The sequence below is a fragment of the Falco rusticolus genome, chromosome 10, assembly GCF_015220075.1.
Source record: "Falco rusticolus isolate bFalRus1 chromosome 10, bFalRus1.pri, whole genome shotgun sequence".
NCBI lineage: Eukaryota > Metazoa > Chordata > Aves > Falconiformes > Falconidae > Falco > Falco rusticolus.
Genome location: NC_051196.1, coordinates 31,995,338 through 32,014,938, shown reverse-complemented (window position 1 = coordinate 32,014,938; position 19,601 = coordinate 31,995,338). Strand labels below are relative to the sequence as shown.

Genomic DNA, 19,601 nt, shown 5'->3' with positions numbered 1-19,601 from the left:
ATACCGTCAGATTCCGTGCTTCTAGGTGTGAGGTGAAAATGTTTGTATACCTAAAATGTTCTCTGTTTTAGCCAGGCACCACACTTGGCATCACTCTGTACACTCTCTCTAGTCCTACGTGATATTCCAAGTACAATGTACTGCTAAAATGCTGGGATAGTCCAAAAACGCTCTCAATTAATGTGATTCTGGTGTTAAATAAGTAACAGGCTGTAAATTAAGAGAGACTTTCTTTAGCGTTAGAAGTAGGCTAATCCTGGAAAGGCATCATAGATCTGTGCTCAAGGTTGGAAATAGTAATGAAGCACAGGCTGCGATAGCAATCTTGTCACTCCAAAGCTGTGATGTACCTTATCTCTTCTGTGAGCTGCTGTCTCCAGGGAAATATTCCTGCTACACCAGCACAGTCCTGTGGCTTGGAGTTCTGTCTCTGCTACGAGATGCAGAGGATTAGTGATTAGGTTCAGTCCCTTGGCAATGTGGGGTAAAAATCTGCTTTCATGCAGAGTAGAATTCTTTCCTTTTTATATTTACATAGCTTATCCTCCTGGGAAGGGATATAATTCTCCGAAAGGTCTGTGTCCTATCATTACATATGCTGGCTTGCTTTGATTGGGCTTTCCTGGAGAGAGAATATTTCTGCCAACAGAATATTGCACCCATACAAGTACTGTTTTACCCTGAAGGCCAGCAGCATGTAGCTATCAGCTCAACAAAGGAAGACAAATCCTGTCTTGCAATCCAAATTGTCTATATTAGAACAAGTCTTAACATTTGGTATTCCAATCTTGAACGCTGCCAGAACATCCTTGCCAGCCCCTCTGCCAGGGATGGGGCGGTTTCTCCTCTTACTTCTCTGAAAAGCGTGATTAAGTGGTTCCTGGATGCTTTGTTCTTAGGTGGGATAATTGATGTCTTCTGGAAAGCCAGTGGGAATTGCAGCTATCTGTCTGAGCCACAATTGATAAGCAAACAGGGCGAAGTGTACAAAGAGCTAAGAGGGCTCTATTCTCTTGAAACATGGTGAGAGAGGAGTTTCTCTGCGCTCTACTCCTGCAGCAAAGAAAGCAATTGTTGGGGGAATAGCTTTGAGGGACAGAAATGTATTCTCCTAAATCAGATTTCTCTTGACCTCTCTCATTTGCTGTAGCTGTGTTCCCAGGGAGGCAAAATGAAGATCCATATGACTGTGTTAGCTGTGGCAAGTTTATTTTCTTTTTTAATGCTAGATTTCTGACTGATGCAGATACTCCTAGGTCAGAGACAGTTTTCACCAGTAACTGCCAAAACCCTGGTTTTCAGCAAGATGAGGTTGCCCTAGTTCTCCCTACCCATGCATCTCTTTGGTACGTTCACACAGGGAAGAAAATGGATTCAAAGCCTCATCTTCCAAGAGGGCTTATTTCTCAACTTTTGTATGTTTTTATAAACCTTTTCAATTTAAGAACTAAAAGGACAACTTCCAAAGGCAGCACACTGAAACGATCAAAGATTTGGTGAAACTTTGTTGCAGAAGGCCTAAACACCTGCTCTCAGACATACAGAGGTGCTTTTGAGAAGTGATGCCATTTGACTGCTTTCATGTTGGTGGCAGCGAGCTACAACTGCTCTGTGCCAGCGCAAAGTATCGCGAAGAATTTTCTGTAGTGTGTGATTTTGAGCAATGCTGCTTTTTCTCTGAGTACCAGAGTGCATGAAATCCACTTTTTTTTTTTTTTTATGGAGACGCTTACTACAGGATGTACTTGCCCTCAGATATGTTAGGCCCTCCTTCAACAAAATATTCCCTTTAGGGTTTTACCTAAAGATGAAGTATACTGAAGATTAGCTGTTCTTTAAATTCCAGCTCCTGGAGTTTAAGCTCATACAGCATGCCAGTAAATGCTGACAGTATCAACACGCTGCTTCATGTAGTTTTTTGCCATACGAAAAGTCCCCCAGCCATATTACTCAGCTTTTATACTGCACAGTGGTTGTGCACTCGTGTAGCAAATTTATATAATAAAACTCAATGTGAGACTTTATAGAAGGGAAAGACGATATTTATTCTAAACAAAACTGTTTTCAGTCACTTGTGCTTCTAGGTTTCACTCGCTTGTGCTCTCACCGCCCCTGCAGGCGCCAAGCCTTGTGCATCCAGGTGCTGTAGGCAGGCTCCGTTGTGTGCTGCAGGGAGGACCAGGGACACCATCTGTCAGGCCCTCACTGTGTCTTCTGAGTTGTTCTTCACAACAAACCGGCTCTTGGGCTAGTTTTTTGATGCTTTCTCGGGCTTGCCTGTTATTACAGTGTAATCTTTCACCTTGAGGTCTTGCCCTTTTGGATCTCTGTGGATCTTAAGCAGTGCTGCTACCTTTTTGTTCCCTTGTTTGTGGGCTCTTCGTGGCTGCAGTGTGCTTTCAGACAGGCTGTGGATGCAATATGCTCTCTAACCTTGTTGTTGGTCCTCCTGTTGTCAGAGGGCAGGTCTGCTGCTGACGGGTTGGTTGTGCTTTCTCACAAACATGTTTCCATTCATAATTCACCCAGACCAGTCTTAGCACTGGTTACAAATCTCTACAGCAGTATTTTCTTCTATGTATGTACTTTAAAAGCTGCATGAGAGGACAGTTGCCCACTGTAGCAAGTGCCTACCAGGTAGTCCCAGGACACCCAAGATTAGTGCAAGGATAAAATTCTGGATATTGCAATAACTCACAAACAAACTCCAGAGATTCAACAGAGATCTCCAGCTCCATCCTGGCTCTTGCACAACATACATCTTGTTTTGGCTGAGTTTTGCTGCAGCTGCACGAGACCATGTACAACATTCAGAAAGCAATAGATTCTGGACTTGTGTGTAACTTGTTCCTGCCAATGACTTTTCTTTCTGAAAACGCAGCAGAAAGACAAAAATGGACCTGGAACAAAAGACCGTTAACTGCCATAGTCCCTAGTAAGTGGTACTCGCCAGGTTTTTTGTTCTTGCTGGCTACTGCTGAGATGGTTAAGTTACGGAGAGCGAATGTGATTTTACCTTAGAAAAGCACAGCAAGTAATGACTAGCGAAGACTTAGAGGATGGTTCTTGTATTAGCTGAGACTATGCTGCCTGTCCAGCAAGGAAGCATCTTGTTAGCCTTATCATCTCTCTTTCCCCACTGTGAGGGCAGCACCAGCCCGAGCCCTGCCTGAAGCCACCGCTGTGTCACAAGGGCTGGAGGCAGAATGCAGCCTGGCACATGTGCCGCCAGCACAGGCACCTCGCACCTCTCGGCTTTGTGCTGCCTCGTGCTGTTTCTACAAGTTTCTACCAGTTCTCTCATCTGTGCTGATGTGAACCAGTGCTGGGAAGGAGCTTGGGCTGGGAGAGCTGCCTGCCCTTCTCTGCTTTACTGTGGAGCGATAGCTAAAAGGAAGCTGGAGAAAATACTGTCTTGGCTTGTGACCGTATGGCCACGTAAAAATTCAATTTTCTTCACCAAAAATTGTCCTTCATTTGAATTACTCAAATCATCATTTAAGAGTTACCAAAAGACTTGATTCCTAAATGCACCTTGGTATCCAAAGCCAGAGGACTTTTAGACTCTTTCATAGAAAATTATCTTTAGGGCTTTCATTTTATTTGAGTCCTTTTAAAAAAATGTAATGAAATGTGTTGTTAGTACACTTCAGGCTATAAGAAATAAAGGCCTTTTGAGATGGAAACTGGGAAAGGCACAGAGATTGTTTCTGTAATAGATCAAGAAATCAGTCAGCCTGTTCATCTACAGCACATGTTAAACCTGTTAAGCTTGACCAGGGTGACTTGGAAGGGATGTGACCTTGAGAGCTGCAGTTACAGCAGTAAATACAGTGAATCCCACCTTCGGCAACCTCTTGGGAACAGGCAAAATTGCTCTCTGAAGGCAGGTAGCTATCTTTTATTCAGCGCATCTGAGATGACTAGCGATTGCTAAAAATGGAGTTAGCCTGGTAAGTTGGGGAAGGGAATGGAGGAGGTCTTTGTACGAAAAGCACTGCGTGGTTTTTATAGCACCATTTAGGTGGCAGGATTCATACAGCAGAAGGAATCGGATACGCGAGTAGAGCACAGTGTGTTACAGCACATAAGATGGCACATCAGAGTGCTAAAAACATTGCAGAAAGTGGAGTGGCCAGGAGAGAAGCTGAGCTTGTTGAGAGACAGAAATGGGGATATTGCCTGGCAGAGGAGAGGTGTGGGGTTACCTTGGGTTTGGGTCCTGCAGGGATAGATGCTCATAGAAAACCTTTCCAGCCAATGTGAAGGCTCCTGCAGCATTCACATCAACTTTGACAGGGTAAGGGGCTGTGTGCCCAGTCCCCTGACTATGTAGTCAGGTGTGTGTTGTATTAGTAATTCCTCATGTGCACCATAAATACTTTAAAGATGGGGGCAATGGTTGTTAAATTAACCAGTTCTGCCTTCCTCCTTAGCTGACAGATACCTACTTGGCTTCTGTGTGTAAGATGCGATTTAAAAGACCTTAACATGCAATATGGATGAGCGTGATTGTTACTGCTGCCTGAAATTGGAATTCTGATGGGTTTTTTTATGCTCAAATAAAATAACTGTCAAATATGTTATCAATCTCAGAGGAGACTTCCCCCCTCCCCCTTTCTTCTGGATGAAGAAAGTATGTGTTGCTGTCCCTGTTTTTTTAAAGATAGAGCTGGAGAACTTAGGTAGGTGTTAGATGCAGACATACAGCAAATTTATTAGTTCAGCTGTGCAAGTCAAACTGTTCAGTTGCATGGCTGTGTGTAGGCAACTTGCTTGTTAACTGCAACTTTGTCATAAGTGGACTAAAAAAAAAAAAAAAAGTCGTCTTTTAGGAAATATTTACAAGAACAGAACAATAATTTCTGAGCCCTGAGCCCAAACACACCTCATGTACACACCGGACGCGGTGGAGCACCTCTTTAAAAGCGTATTGCTTCTAAAGACTTGATAGCAAATAGGCGGCTGTGTGGATAGTGTGAATAAATCCATGAAAAGCACAAGACAAAATGTTATCTTCTGAAAATAGCTGTTCTCTGGGTGTGCTGGGGGGTGGCTGCGTGGAAGCTGCCTGGCTTCACCAGCACCCACCTGGCCGAACCCACAGCGGTGGAGCAGCGCGGCTCGGCAGAGGGCAAGATGTGCAGGTGTAATAGGGCGGCAGGAATGGGGATTTGGTCCAAGGGGGAGGACAAAGTCTTCTCGAAATACCCCTCCCCTTGACAGAGCTCTTCAATAAAAGGGTGTTACACCCCGCCTGTGAAGGGAGCAGGAGGTGAATACCTCACCCTGCATATCTTCTGCACAGATATAGCAGGCAGTGTGTGGCCGTTACAGATTGGTACAGTCGAGACCAGTCCCAAAGTCTTGTAAGATAGAATTGAGAAGTACTGTAGCAAGGGCAAAAGAAAGGGAACATGCTGGTCTGTGCTTTGAACTGGTAATACTTGAATTGTGTTTGAGGTCTGATGTGCAAAGAGGAAGGGCTGGGGAAAGATGTGGAAGGAAAAAGTAAAGCAAAGCACAGGAATAAATTATCTAAGGAGGGTTTTTAAGAATAGGTTAGGCAGTTGTCATGAATGATGTAAATAAGACTGCTTTGGCCTTGGGACCTGGGTGTGAACCGAGTTACCTGTGGAGATGGGTTCTTACCGTATTTTCTGTAAGTTTTGCAAGGTTTTGACAAGCCGATTCTGCAGATGCTTGCAACAGCATAATGGTATACCTGGCATACAGAGTCCCAGAAGCAATTTAAAAATAGATTTAGAAAAGAGGTCAGATAAACTCCGCATGGACAGGAAAAGAAATTAATGATACATTTTCCCTAAATGTGTCTGTGCTGTGACACACTCTGCATGCTAATGCGCCGCAGACGTTGGGAGGGGGTGTGGAAGAGGCTGAGCAGAGCCACATATGCGGTATGAGAGGGATCGGCACAGGTGCTCTGAATTTTCTTTATACCATTTCATATTGAAATCAGCACTGTCCATCTAAGCATTCAGATCTTGGGCAGTTTACAAGGAAACATTGAAAAGCTAGTTCTCCGTCCTAATACGTGTGAAGAGCAGCAGCCTTGCTGTGAGGGAACCGGCTGCGTGATGCTTTGCACGTGGAGAGGAAGGGCACGGATCTTTGCAAGAGGTGCGTCAGGGAGTGCTGCTAGCTTGAAAGAGTAGGGAAGGAAGCAGCTGGCAAAGAGCCTGTAAGCCACTCTTAAATTACACCACAGAGGACAGAGTTCATATGCCCTGACCTATAGCGTGCAACGCAGGAGCACAGTCTTCAGAGACTGCTGCACAGATTTCCTAAATAATCAGGATTATGAATGTTGTGTTTAAAAGAAGAACATCTAGGCAATCTCAGCCCCAGTTTAAGGGCAGGGTTCCTAAGACTGAGCGAACACGCAGTTTTATTCTGCAAAAGAAAGAAATCGTTGATGCTGTCACATGAAGTCAGGAATGGTAATGAGGACCATGTTCTGCCTGGGGATTCATCCGGGCAGCGCTGGCAGCTGCGGGCCGGGCTGAGGGCTCTGCCTGCCAGCTGCAGCCTCGCAGCCCCGGCTCTGCGTGGGCTTGTCTCCCTCTCGCGGGTGTCCAAACGACTGCAGAAGAGCCGCTGTCCCCCGCTCTCCCGAGGTGTGCCCATGCTGCCATGCCTTCAGCAGCGCGTGGAGGCCTCTCTGCTGGCTGGCTGCAGTGCCAGGGACGGCTTGGGCTGACAAATGGGTGTTTTATCCATGTGTCTGAAATGGGGTTTGCAGCCTGTGTTGAGCCTTGGGGTGGAGCGCCTGTGCAAACGAAACTACTGTTCCCGGGGGGTTCTGCTGGTGCTGCTCCACACTGGTGAGCTCGGAGAGCCCGGCGTCGATAGTACCCAGTGTCATCCTGCTGCTGCCTCCTTACCTACAGCCCAGGGCAGTGGTCTGCAGGTCTGCTGGCAGAATGTCCTTCATTTGTCCTTGATGCCCTGGAGGTGTCGCTGACCTCTCTGTGCCTTCAAGTCAGTAATGGAGTCGCATTCGACTTGCAACGAATCCCGCAGCAAACCCCATAATCTTTAACTTCATTAAAATCATTCTCATTCAGCTGTGGCAAAGCAGAGCCCATGAATCATGATTAGCAAAAGCAGAGGGCCAGAGAAGAGATAATTAATTTCTTTTTCCTGTTCAAAAGGCTGTGCTGCCCTCACTCAGCGGAGGATTTGTGCCCTTTAGACAAAAGGATGACAAGTGTCACCTGTTAATCCTCCCTGTGTGTGGCTGTTTGTCAGCACGAGATGGCCCTGCTGCAGCCTCGCTCCCCGGGGCCCTGCTGGTTATGACAGTTGCTGTTTGCAAGTCAGCTGCGAAATGCCCCCTCTTTATTCCTCCAGCTATTTTTAGCAGTTTTTTTCAGATTGCAATTAAAAAAAAACAAACAAAAAACCACAAACATATCTGGTATTTGTGATAACCAGGTTGTAGCGATTTCTCCCCTTAAGGGAGAGGCATGTTCGATGATGAGAGGGGAAGGGCTTTCCAGAGTCACTCCAGTGTGTATGAAATCCATCTGCTGGCTGTCTCCCAGGGTGGAGCTGCCACCGTCACCTGCAGCAGATCCCTTCGGGAGCATGTCTCCCTGCCAGCACATCTAGCGTGTGGTGGTTCAGCTGGAGGACTGGCTGCTGAATCAAGGGTAGGTGAGAAACGGCTCAGTTTCTTCAGAGGTCAGGCAGGAAAAGTCTGCTGAGCATGCAGAGTGGCAGGGGAGGACTCTTGGGAGCACCAGGGTTGCAATTAAAGAGCTGGAAGAAGTCACAGTGGTCCCTGGAGCTCTTTTCCTCCCTGCTTCAGCTGCAGGAAAAGCAAGCGAGTGAATGGGTAAGGTCTATCCCATTGATCTCAGAATCACACTGTACGCAGCCCCCTCACCTCGGCATCCCAGCTCCTCTCTGAGCACTTGACAGACAGAGCTCACTGAGCTGTATTTGAGCATCCTAAATTTAGCCGATGCAGCTAAATGGTTCCTGCTGTTTTTAATTCACATTCGTACTAAATTTCTGCAGTTTTATTTTCCCCTTGCCTCTCCTCTCAAGGGAGAAGCAATGACTTTCTTGGAGGTAGCTTATGATTTTTCCAGACAGAAATTGTTTCCATTCCAGGGTTATTGGCAATATCCAAATATATGTCCAGGAATCGGTCAAAGCCAAGGAGCCTGATTTAGAGCTGCTGCTTCTAATGTCTAATAAAGCAGCACTGCAAAAGGTCAACCTCTGTGCAACATAGCAGCCAGTCCCACCAGCTAATGGCATAATCTATTAAAGAATTAATTCCCTACGTCTTCGCTTTCCAGTCAAATATAACAACGGGGAACATTAACTGTCTAACCTAATATTGAGTTTCATACAGTGCTAGTAAACCTATTAACTGAGGCTGTTAGCCAAACTGCCGGAGTCTTGACCTTGGCCTGAGTGTTTAAGCGGGCTTTTGGCATTCCTTTTGAGATCAGCCTCGGTGCTACAAAGCAGCAGCAGATTCACTCCAGCAGCAGCTTGACTGCTCTCCTTGCGAGGGTCCGCGCTTGCGGCACAGCCCTGATGTCCCTGCAGCACCGTCCTGCCCTCCTGCTGTCATTTGTGCTGAGGAGCATTCATTCTTTCAAGGTCATCCCAAGTGCTTGGACTTGTGAATCTGTGTGGAGATGACAGCAATGTTTAGCTTTGCTGCAGACACTTCTAGTTGCCATTCATTTACCTTTAGCCCAACAGCCCTTGTTCTTGTGCTTTTTAATGCTGTTCTTCGTGCTCTCCTGCTGTTTTGCTTTGGATCGTTGATGTAGGCTGCAGCATCGGCTGCTCCATTAGCAGGTGCTTTTATTTTCTCCTGAGCTGCCCTAGCTGCTGGGCAGAGCCTTTGCTAGCAGCGTTGTCCAAAGGAGGGGTAAGGAGGTGTGTGAGAGCACGGGGTGGTTTCTCTCCACGCACGGATCAGATACTTTGCATCAGCCTTTGACATGACTGTCTGCCCAGCAGGTAAGAGGAAATGGTTTCCTGGACAGGGTTTTTTGGAGTATTTTGAGCCCTCAGGGGCCAGAAGGGTCTCACTCTTCTGTCCTGCAGCAAGCAGAGTTCTGTGAGTGGTCTTCTCCCAGCTTTGTGTCCCAATGCAGTAATGTGGCTGGACTTCACCCCGGAGAGGGATTGCTGCAAGACCTGCTTCTGGGTGTGCTGTGAGCTCTCGCAGCGCTAGGCTTTGCTCCGTCCTGGATTTCCCCTCTGCTTTCCTGGTCCTCAGCGTCTTTTAATGAGCCTAAGCATCTGTTTTGCGCACAGCAGTGAACATTCCCCTGAACAGTTGTGAGTTGCCTTGCCAGCTTGTTATTTACGTGCTTGTTCAGGTCACATACTCCCCAGGGTAGGAGTGAGACCCAAGCTTGGCCCATTTATCTTCCACGAGTTGAGGAAAATAAAGAAAACATTTACCTTCTGACTGATGGTCCATTATGTCTTTCTCTGTCAGGTCTCCTTTTGCTTGAACTATTTTGGGTTCTGTAAGCACTACTTTTCATCCTTTTTTGACTCTGTGGGCAGCTCAAAATGCCTGAGCCAGCAGGCTCAAGGAGTCTCGCTGGTCCTTGTGTGCACCAGGACTCAGTTCTTCCCTCCTTGTATGGGCAAATCATGAGCCTGATAAAGCCTGTCTGGCTCTGGGCTCCCCTGCTCTCCCCATCACACGTCCCTGTAGATTTACCAGTCCTGGGGACATCACTCTGTCTGTGCGCAGTCTATCAGCAGGAGCCTGGCTACAAATCCAGCATCTCTGCCCTGGTCCTGTGCTCAGGGTGCTGCTCCCCAGAGAGGGCTGCCCCAGCAGGCACCCGCTGGGTGGTGGGGCAGGAGGTGCCTGTCCAGAGGGAGCAGAGTGCAGCCCGGGCTGCCTCTGTCCCCAGTGTGGATGGTGGCACTAGGGATGCACTTAGCGCCTCTGCAGAGTTCGTGATACTGAAAACCCAAGAAAAATCTTAAGCTTTCTCTGCAATTAATGCTAATTATAAACCCTGCTGTTTCTATAGTATCTCAAAATATCACACGGAGTGTTTGTGCAAACAGCGGATGCAGGGTGAAAAAACACCGAACTGCAGAAAATCCAGCCGGTGCAGAGTTCCACCCCCCCCCAGCCTGTCTTCCAGGACACCAAGACACCCTCCTCCCTTTCCACAAGGGTGACACTTGTGAAGAGCTCAAGGGCAGGTTTTTCCCTGCTGATGGCTCAGCAGCTCCCTTGTAGCAGTGATAACCAGGTTTCTCAGAGAGCCAGGTCGGTGCAGAGGGAGGGTGCGGTGCTCCGTGGAAGTGTGGCCATCTCGCTTAGTGCCCCAGTCACGGTGAGCTGAGCCACCCCCTGAACCGGTCCTGAGGATATGTCCTAGTGACATGTCCTCTTAGTCTCTAGTCTCGTGCACAGCAAGATGCTGAGGGGTGTGTGCGGGCTTCCTCATCTGAATAAATAAATATTCCTGTGGGGCTGAGAGAAGGTCTGCAAATAGCTAATGAGAGCTGAAATTAACACTTCTTTGGCTGAATAGGGTGGGTTTTTTTAAAAACACTTCTTTTTTTAATGTCTTTCAAATGTAACTGGCTTTGCAGCGGGGGATCAATGAATCTTTGTGGCTGACTCAAGTTGCGTGAGCGCCCGCGGTTCCCAGCCCACCCCGCAGGCAGGCTCCTCTGCGGCTTCACTTGCGCTGAACGTGCAGCCTCCTCACTGCAACCCTTCTAAGAAACAAATCTGGGGAAGCAGGGAGCTGTGTCATTACATGGGTAATTGTCCCCCTCCAAGGATTTTTGGAAAGGTGTAGGAGGTTCGTAACTGTGCCTGACTGACGTGCAGCAGGTTCCCTGGAGGCAGAGAGCAAAACCGGCGCGGTAGCATGGGTACCCCGGCGTAAAGCTCGTAATGGGTGTTTCATGGTTTAGCAGATGCCTGCAGGACAAACATAGGTGCCAAATGGTGGCCTCAAGCCTCCTCCTTGCCACTCGCGGCATGTTTTTGCGCAACCTCTGAAACAGCTGCATAAATCAGGATACCACTGTATAAATCTTGGTTTGTATCAGTGTACCCCAAGGTTTGACCCTTTTGCATTGCTTCACCTGTGTCCACAGGCAGTGACCTGCATGTAGCCATGCCATAGATCAGCCTCAGGTGCCTGGTGATTAGATTTGGATGCTCGGTCCCCCCAGCAGGTTTTGTTTCACTGCAGTAACTGCAGCAGAAGTTTTGCTGGTGTTTGAGGGTATTGTCTCTTTAGCCTTGCACCAGCGTTCAGGTGCTCTTCATGATTGCTTCAGGCCCAGTCACAGAAACAGGTATGAAGACCGCACAGTGGATGTGGTGGATGCTTCTGGTGTTGGGTGGTAGGAAATGGGGCCCTCTGGTCAAAAAGGAGATGCATCGCCTTGGATGTGTGTGATAAATAAATAGCAAACTGAGTCCCAAGGGGACGGATGCTAGCACCCGTCATCTCACTTTTAATTACTGCTCTAGATGCTTTGCTTTGTCCCCATAAATGAAGATTGGGAAGGGACAGCTACCAAGAGACATCCCATAAACTATGCTGGGAAGATTATAACACTACCTGGAAAACGTTACAGGCTGCGTATGAGCCTGAAAAGACAGAGATTTTCCTTACAGACAATTAGTTATAGTTAAACAAGTATCAAGCAACTGGTGCCTGTAATCATTACTGTGTTGGTTGGGTTTTTTTCTGTGGGGAAAGGGATTTTTAAATGGATTCCATGTAACTAAACTGCTTGGGAATCAGTGAGTTTTGCAAAGCAAAAAGGCTTCTGTTGATGTTGTTCATTTCAAAGATATATTAACATCTGGTTCTTTAGTTACTGGGTTGCTTTAAAATGCAAATTAACAACTTGCCAAAATCAATTTCTTTTGCAGCTTGAATTTCAGTGGAGTCCATCTGGCATCAGCTGGGCAGTTCAGTGACTTCCTGGGGAGCATGGGACCCGCACAATTTGTTGGGCGTCAGACCTTGGCCACCACCTCGATGGGTAAGGAACACAAAATGTTAGGTGCCTTTAGTTTAACCTTGAACAGGCAGCTTGTACAAGCCCTAACAATGCGTCCAGCGTGTGCTGATTTACTGTTCTCCCGCTCCATTTCTCTGTTAAATCAAGTAAGCTTGGCTGAAAGGTTTTGCTGATTGCTGCAAATGCGGCGTTCATAGGAGAGCACCAGCTTTGTGCTTTTCTCTGTGAGATCTGAAAGGCACAGACGAAGTAAAACGCAGCTGAAATCTTGAAAATGCATTGCGTGCATCTTCCTGTTTTTCTTGCTCTCTAAGGCCCACTGGGCTCTGTAAAGATTTTCTTATGTCCACCGTAATTGCATTTTCCAAAGCAGCCTGCAGTTCTAGGTGCTTCAGTTTGGGAGAGATGAGAGGCTAGCTGCCGCTGAAGAGTATGAGGCTGAGTCACCAAAGCCACCACGTTAGAGGGCCGGCGGTAGAGCTTGCTTTTGAAAATGTGGGCTTGAATCACTGTAGAGCTGCTCCAGAGTAACGCAGGAGGAGATCAGGCACTCGGGACCTACAGTTTGTTATAGCTCTAGCAGGTGTGACATGAAGACAGTTTTTTTTAAAACATTTTAGTAACCCACAGAGGTATTGTTTTGAATGTCTTCTCTTTTGATGCTTTGGTTTAGGGGATGTGGAAATTGGCTTGCAAGAGCGAAATGGGCAGCTAGAAGTGGATATCATTCAGGCTCGAGGACTGACACCAAAACCCGGCTCCAAAACTCTGCCAGGTAGTATGCTTTGACTTCCTAAAGTAATTCACCGAGCCCCAGCCTCCTGCGATGCTTGCTGATAGGAGAAATTTTAATTCTGCTTGGCTTCTGCAGGAATAAGCACCCTGTATGCAGTATTGAAAATAAGTCTGGTTGAGCAAATCTTTTCACTGTTGTAAATGCCTTCTTTAGAAATACCTGAGACGTGGTACTCTGTCTTTTCTAAAGTGAGCATGAAGATTTTTTTCATATTTGACCATATTTATTTTTTCCAGCTGCTTACATCAAAGCTTACCTGCTAGAGAATGGCGTGTGCATTGCGAAAAAGAAGACAAAAGTGGCTCGCAAATCATTAGACCCTTTGTACAATCAGGTGTTACTGTTTGCTGAGAGCCCGCAGGGCAAAGTATTACAGGTAAGATGAGCAAGTCTCAAGTCTGCCCATCTCTCTTTTCCATCTCTGCTGGAAGATATTAAGTCTGGCAAGAGATCTGGATAATTAACATAGATGAGGAAAAGCCAATGCTTTCATTGAACCAATCGATGATCTGAATGTAACAAATGGAAAGAAAAACCTTTTTTCATACTCAAACATTGTTATTTGACACCCTGCCAGGTAACATGAGTGCCTACCAGGAAAAGATTGATTTTTATTTTTTTAATTCTTTTTGTCCCCACCCAGTTAGGAGATAGGTAGTACCTATAGATGCTGAACAATCTTGCAGCATAGGTTATCTTCTGCGTTTATACATATTCAGAGCACTCTGTGTTGGCCATCACCCAATCCTGCCTTTTTCTGCCTCTTCTTTTACTGCCATATATTTTCTGCCATGCTCATATTTTCAATTCTGCACCTATGTTTCCAGAGCAAAGAGTGATTTGCATTGTTAATCCATACCTAAATCATTTCCATCCAGTAAAGCCTGGCTAAAATCCACTGGTAATACTGATGTAATTAATCTGCAAGTTTCAATTGCTTACCTCCACTGGCACATGAATTGCTAGCTAACCTGCTGGATCCTTCTCATTAGTGAGCTCTTCCTCATTTACCTTAATTAGAAGCCTTTTGCCCTGTTGCAACGGGACTGCCTATTTTTGACTGAAACGGGGTGAGACCTGGCTTGGTCTGCTTTTGCCTTGCGTGGGTTTCCTTACCTGCTGCCTTGCTGCCAGGAAGGCACTTATTCCAGGAGAATAAAATGAGGAGCTTGGCTCTCTGCCAGTGGCAGTGCCACCAGACCAACTTTCTGCAGTGGCTTGCTCCATCTAATGCTGACCTAGAGCATTAATTTTTGTCTTTTAATTGACATTTGTCAATAATGTTCTGGTTATTTGGAGCCTAGGGAAAGAAACTGTCAGGATTAGCCGGAGATCACTAGTCACCGTCATAACCCATCGTACTCATGCTCTCCTCTTCAGAACACGGACTCGCTCTGGAGTCAGTCGTCACCTTTGTCTTGAGCCGCGTAGGGCCACTTGGTCACGTGCAGATCTCCAGCATGCCTAAGCCCATGACCCTCACTACATCTGTTGTTCCACCCACTGGTCTCCATCGTGTCGTAAGTGTGATTCAGCTTTCCCTGCTCGTCTGCCAGCTCTCTTTCATTAGACCTTCCTCTGCATCCACAAGCCTTTCTCGGCAAGTCTGTTCTGCTTCCCCTGCATGCCACTCCATGTGTGCCCCTTGCGTCACCGGTCCCGCTTGCCAGCGCTCAGCTCCTGCCCTTTCTCCAGGTGAGTAGCCGTGCCTCGTCTCCATCTGCCCTGTGTCACGAGCTCCGAGTGCAGAAGCTAAGACATCCTCTTTTCCTCAAACTTGGCTTTTGACACAAACTGTTGCCCCCCTGTTTTTTCTTTGTTTATTTTTCCTGCCCTTTTCCCCCCAGGCCACCTTTTGTTGTGTCCAAGGCCTATTACTGTGCCAGGACCAGGTTTTACCTGCAGGTGTTGGAGCTGCAGCTCCAAGGATGCTTTGTGCACATGCTGTCCCTGCCCAGGAGGTAGAACAGCAGAATGGTGTCTCACCCATGTTGTGATTCACCTCTTTTCCATGAGGGGCGGGGGGAGGGGGGGGGGGAAGTCTGATAACATTAGAATTTGTAAAACTGTGCTTAAAACAACCACAAACCAGCAGCCAGAGCTTCGCTTCACCTTTTGGCAGTGTAAACCTTTCTGCTCTTCTCGGACTGTAGTACAGCCCTGGGAAGGTGAATGAACAGAAAGAAGGATTGATCAGACTCGTGCTCCCAAGCAGATGTGCAAGTTGGAGGATTAACTGTGCTCCCCCCTCTTGTTCCTAAGGTGATAGTCTGGGGAAACTATGGACGCATGGAGCGCAAGCACTTCATGGGAGTCGCCAGGGTCCTCCTGGAAGAACTGGATTTGTCAACTTTAGCAATCGGATGGTACAAGCTTTTCCCAACCTCCTCGATGGTAGATCCCACTACAGGCCCGCTCCTGCGTCAGTCCTCACAGCTTTCCCTGGAGAGCACAGTGGGACCCTGCTGTGACAGGTCTTAGTGAGTAAGGAAGGGGGAACTGCTTTTGTTTTTTAAACATGCTGTCAAGGTTTTGTTTGCTGGAACTCTGACCTCAAGCGCAATGCATGTTCAATCAGTTCTTGTGGAGCTGGAAGAGGAGGAAAAACCAGTGACCTTAGACAGAAGACGAGGGGGAGGGCGCTGTGCCCTCTCCGTCCGAGGAGGAGGTGCCATGGGGCATGAGTCCTAGTTGTCAAATTAGACATACACCTCTTGTTTCACTTCTCTCGCTGTCATTCTTGGACCCTTGTTTCATGATCAGTATCAACCCTGGAAAGTTGCAGCATTTGAAAGAATTTGAGGGGAGTAAGGAAGGAATTTTTCTTAACTGTGTGTCTTAGAAATTTCTAATACGGATTCTTTCACGAGAAAGTACCTGAAATTCAGAGGCCGATATCTGACCTAAAAAGAGCAGGAACAGAAAGTTGAAGAGAAGCGTTAGGTTTTTCATAAGGTCTTCCTTCTTGAAAGGAAGAAAAAGAAAGAAACCTGCAGCTCTGTCTTTAGAATCAGTTCCCTATCACTGAGTCATGTTAACTGTAACGCTGTCGTTGCTGTGTTTTCAAACTGTGCCAAATTACCAGCAAGTGTCTTTACTGCATTACTTGTCTAACACTGCTGATGAAGCGTACTTGGTGGGAGAATAAGTAGCGCCTACTTAGACCAGACAGTTTGAATGAAGTTCGAGTTTAGCAGACTAATTAACTGCAATTTTGCTCAGAAAAAAAAAGAAAAAAGTACTAGAAGAGGGAGCTGAACATCAGACTTGCAGCTTGAGATATGTTTTGTACTGTCAGATACAATGTTCTGCAATTTACTGACTCCCTTACTTGTTGCCGTGCATCCTTTAGTCACGATGTCTTCTATCTCCTGCTTTTCTTCCATCTCCTTTGTACTGGTACATATCTGCTGGAGATGCTGCCCTTCCCGTTGTGCTGTGGACTGACCTGAAACAGGACTGTTTTATTCTGCCATGGGAAAGGAGATTGAGGTTTCTGGGGGTGCAGAAGAAAGAAACCTCAGTTTGTCATCTGACAAGAAGGTGCTGGCGAGCATGTAACCTTCCTTACGGAGAGGGAGGTGCGTTAGGCAGTCTCGGTAGTACACAAACGTTGTCCGGCGTCCTGCAAGAGGACATGCAATCCCCAGAGTATGGAGAGGTAGCGGGTGAGGAATCTGAAGACGCAGTGGTCACAGCATGTATATTTTGTTAATTAAAGTGCAACACTAACTGTAACCAAGTCTTGTAGGTTAAACCAGTAAAGCACATTCTCTGAGCTGCTGAGCTGCAGCAGCTGTTGTCAGCAGAGTCACGTGCTGGAGTAAGTGCGCTAGATCGTCAGACAATTAAAATCTTATTATCCAAAATAACAGAGAGTCTCCAAAGATTTTCTGTTGATAGGCCTGTTTTGGCTAAGTTTTGTCTTAGTTCCTAATGAGGGTTTGATGACTGCCGTCTCAGAATAAGCTTTTGGAGATGTTTTACTTTGTGATTTAAAAGTGAAGGTCCCATGTCATGTTTAGGAATGAGCAGATCCTTGACCTGTCGTAGAGGCATACTGAACATTTATTTCTGCATGTGGACCTCAGCTTTGTTAGAGTAAAAGCATGAGTGTTGAGTGGATGGTAGAAGCAGTTGCTTTTGGTCCTAGCTTGTCTATGGCATTTTAAATTATTTTGAGATAAATTACAGGATAGATGCAAAAATAATAGGCCTTACAATAATCTCTGTAAAAAAAATGATATAAAGGAGAGGGAAGGAGGATAAGGGATGTAGAATGAATAGTTTTTAGAGTCTTCAGTGGCAAAAGCCTCAACATTTCAGATAAATCTCTTAATTTCCTTGATCAAATATGTCTCTGGCCTCTCACTAATTATTTTTTCTAATCGTATTAGAAAAATTCTATATATTAGCTGAAGAAAGTTTGTTGCATGCTGGTCAAACTGTTGTGGCGCTCTCTTTTAATTTTATTTTTTAAAAAAGCACATTTACTGTAATTCAAGTCAGCATCTTTTCCTCTTGGTATGTAGTGAGTACTAGGCAATATTGTACAATATATGTATGAACTAGAATAGATTAGGTAGATTTAGTGGTTTGTAGCACTGGATCTTTTAATAACTATGTCTTTAAAAGGACTGTGGGGAGCTCCAGGTACATGCCAGACCTGGCAGCTGAGTAACAGGGCTTCTGTCTTAAGTTATGCCGAAAACTTTATATTGGTACCTAGTTTGGACATTATCTACCAGTAATAGCTAGTTAATCATGGTTTTCCTGTGTCAAATAAGATGAAGGTAACATTTTTGCAGTCTTTAATGGGGAGTAGGAAACTATATATGCCAAAAATATTCCCCCGGAAAACTTTGTTTAATGGCTGTCTGTTGAAAAGCTCAGTTCCTGTATGCCTGGCAAACGCAATGCGTTTCTATATCCCACCCCTCCAAAAGCTCTGCAAGCTCAGTGATGATCAGTTTAGTTACAACAGGACTACTTAACACTGAGGACTATCTTCCGTATGTTTTTAATCATGTTAAAAGGTCATTGTCAGGGTAAACAGAAAAGTTACAGATCTACTTGTGTTATTTTTGTTAACGTCTCGGATTCTGAAATTTGGAGGCAGTTTTAACAGTCTGCTCCGTCCTGTTTTCTTCTACATTTTTTACGTGGTTGATTGTAGTCCAGTCTTTCTCGCTTTTGTTTCTACTCACTTCCAAGTCCTCTTTCTCCCCAGAAAGCGAACGTTGCAACCCCTGGCTGCCACACACAGCAAAGTCACATGAACTGGCAAGTGCAGATGATTTTTGTAAAGCAGCCTCGCAGGAGGCCTGAGCGTGCCCGCGGGGCACACAGCAAGGCCAGGAGAGCTGCACGGTACCCTGCACTCTAAGTTCTTGTTTCACTCGCGCCTGTGATGCCTGCACTGACCATTGTGTATTACAGTTAAAAAAGAAGTCTTCTAGTTATCCATCAATTTAAAGACTACCAGTTTAGCATCCGAGGCAAGTCTCAGACTTGGAATAGCTTGTTTTTATAAAGCTTAACCTTCTTTTTTCCCTAAAATTTGACTTGCCAGTTTCTGTTTAAGGTGATGTGAAGTGGCAGTTGGGATTGCCAGCGTGGTTGTGTAAAAAGTGGCAGTTTGCTAGAGTGCTGAGAAGCTGAAAACTAATCTTTGGTCCCCTTTACAAGTCTTGACTGAGTTTTTTCCTGTGTCTGAGTCTAGCTGTTAGTTATGTTAAGGAGGGGGAGAGAGAGGAAGAGCAGGAGACTTAATTAAAAATAAAATAAAATAAGGCATCATAGTATTTGGTCTGTGAACGATGATGAGGGATGAGACTGAGGAGAGAGAAATACCTGCGCAGCTCAGGGTTGATTCCCTGTTCCTCATGCATGAAATACTACATTATAATAGCAATGGGAGGATTGCTTGCCAAAAAAAAAATAATGGAGAACTAGTCCCTAAATGTTACTTGCATTACTATTGCCATGGAAAACAGAGAAATCTTGATGCTGAGGGCATCCCTGAGAGCGGAGTGATCTTTCCCCAGTGGGATTCCCCTGCACACAAGGAGAGCAGCCCTGCACATGGCTTTGCCCTCCTTGTGCTCTGAGCAAAAAGCAGCTGTGACCATGGATAGTCCTGGTTTGTTCAGGCAAAAAAATTAATGATTTTTTCCCCCTGGTCTCCTGGTGTTGCTTTCCCTTTGCCCCAACACAGCTGAGATGCCGCAGAGCCAACGCAGGGGCCTCGCTCTGCAGTTCAGTCCGTGGGTCCGCATCCTGCAGGCAAAGCCACGTGGGCAGGCTGGAGCATCCCTTCTGTGCTGCGCGTGGGCGTTTGCGTCCATGGGCAGGGTAAGGGCCAGATGACTTTATTGTTTAGTCAAGTACATCCCTACTTCTTGGCCATGGATTGTTTCAAAGGATATTGCAGAATTATTTGCTTTGAATGAAAATATATATTTATTGTTTCTAGCTATCGGATCCTTTATCAACGTACTGTTCTAAATTTGCAGGTCTTCTGGAGTATGAATATCACAAGTTCCTGTAAAGGAGCTATTTTTAAGATGTTGAGGCAGTTAACAGAATCTCAACCTAAGCATGTTTAGTAATGTTTAGACAGCAAGACAACTTTTTTATGAAACTCATTTTAAGTTAGTTTATTACATGCTGTTGGTAATATTTTAAAACAGGAAAAATATTTTTCTTTAAAAGACAAAATGATGTATGTTTTTTAACAGATAACATAATTTAGTGTTTTCAAAAATGTTTAATGTTCTTG

At 45.8% G+C, this 19,601-nt stretch overlaps 1 protein-coding gene across 1 annotated transcript in view; it reads left to right on the top strand.

The window, feature by feature from the left end:
* Window positions 1-18,761, top strand: part of RIMS4 (regulating synaptic membrane exocytosis 4) — a 54,833-nt gene extending 36,072 nt beyond the window's left edge. The window contains exons 3-6 of the mRNA XM_037403117.1: window positions 11,933-12,045; window positions 12,698-12,799; window positions 13,057-13,196; window positions 15,083-18,761. Of these exons, the coding sequence (XP_037259014.1) occupies window positions 11,933-12,045; window positions 12,698-12,799; window positions 13,057-13,196; window positions 15,083-15,301 (574 nt within the window). The 3' untranslated portion in view covers window positions 15,302-18,761. The remainder of the gene's footprint in view (window positions 1-11,932; window positions 12,046-12,697; window positions 12,800-13,056; window positions 13,197-15,082) is intronic.
* Window positions 18,762-19,601: the final 840 nt, after the last annotated feature.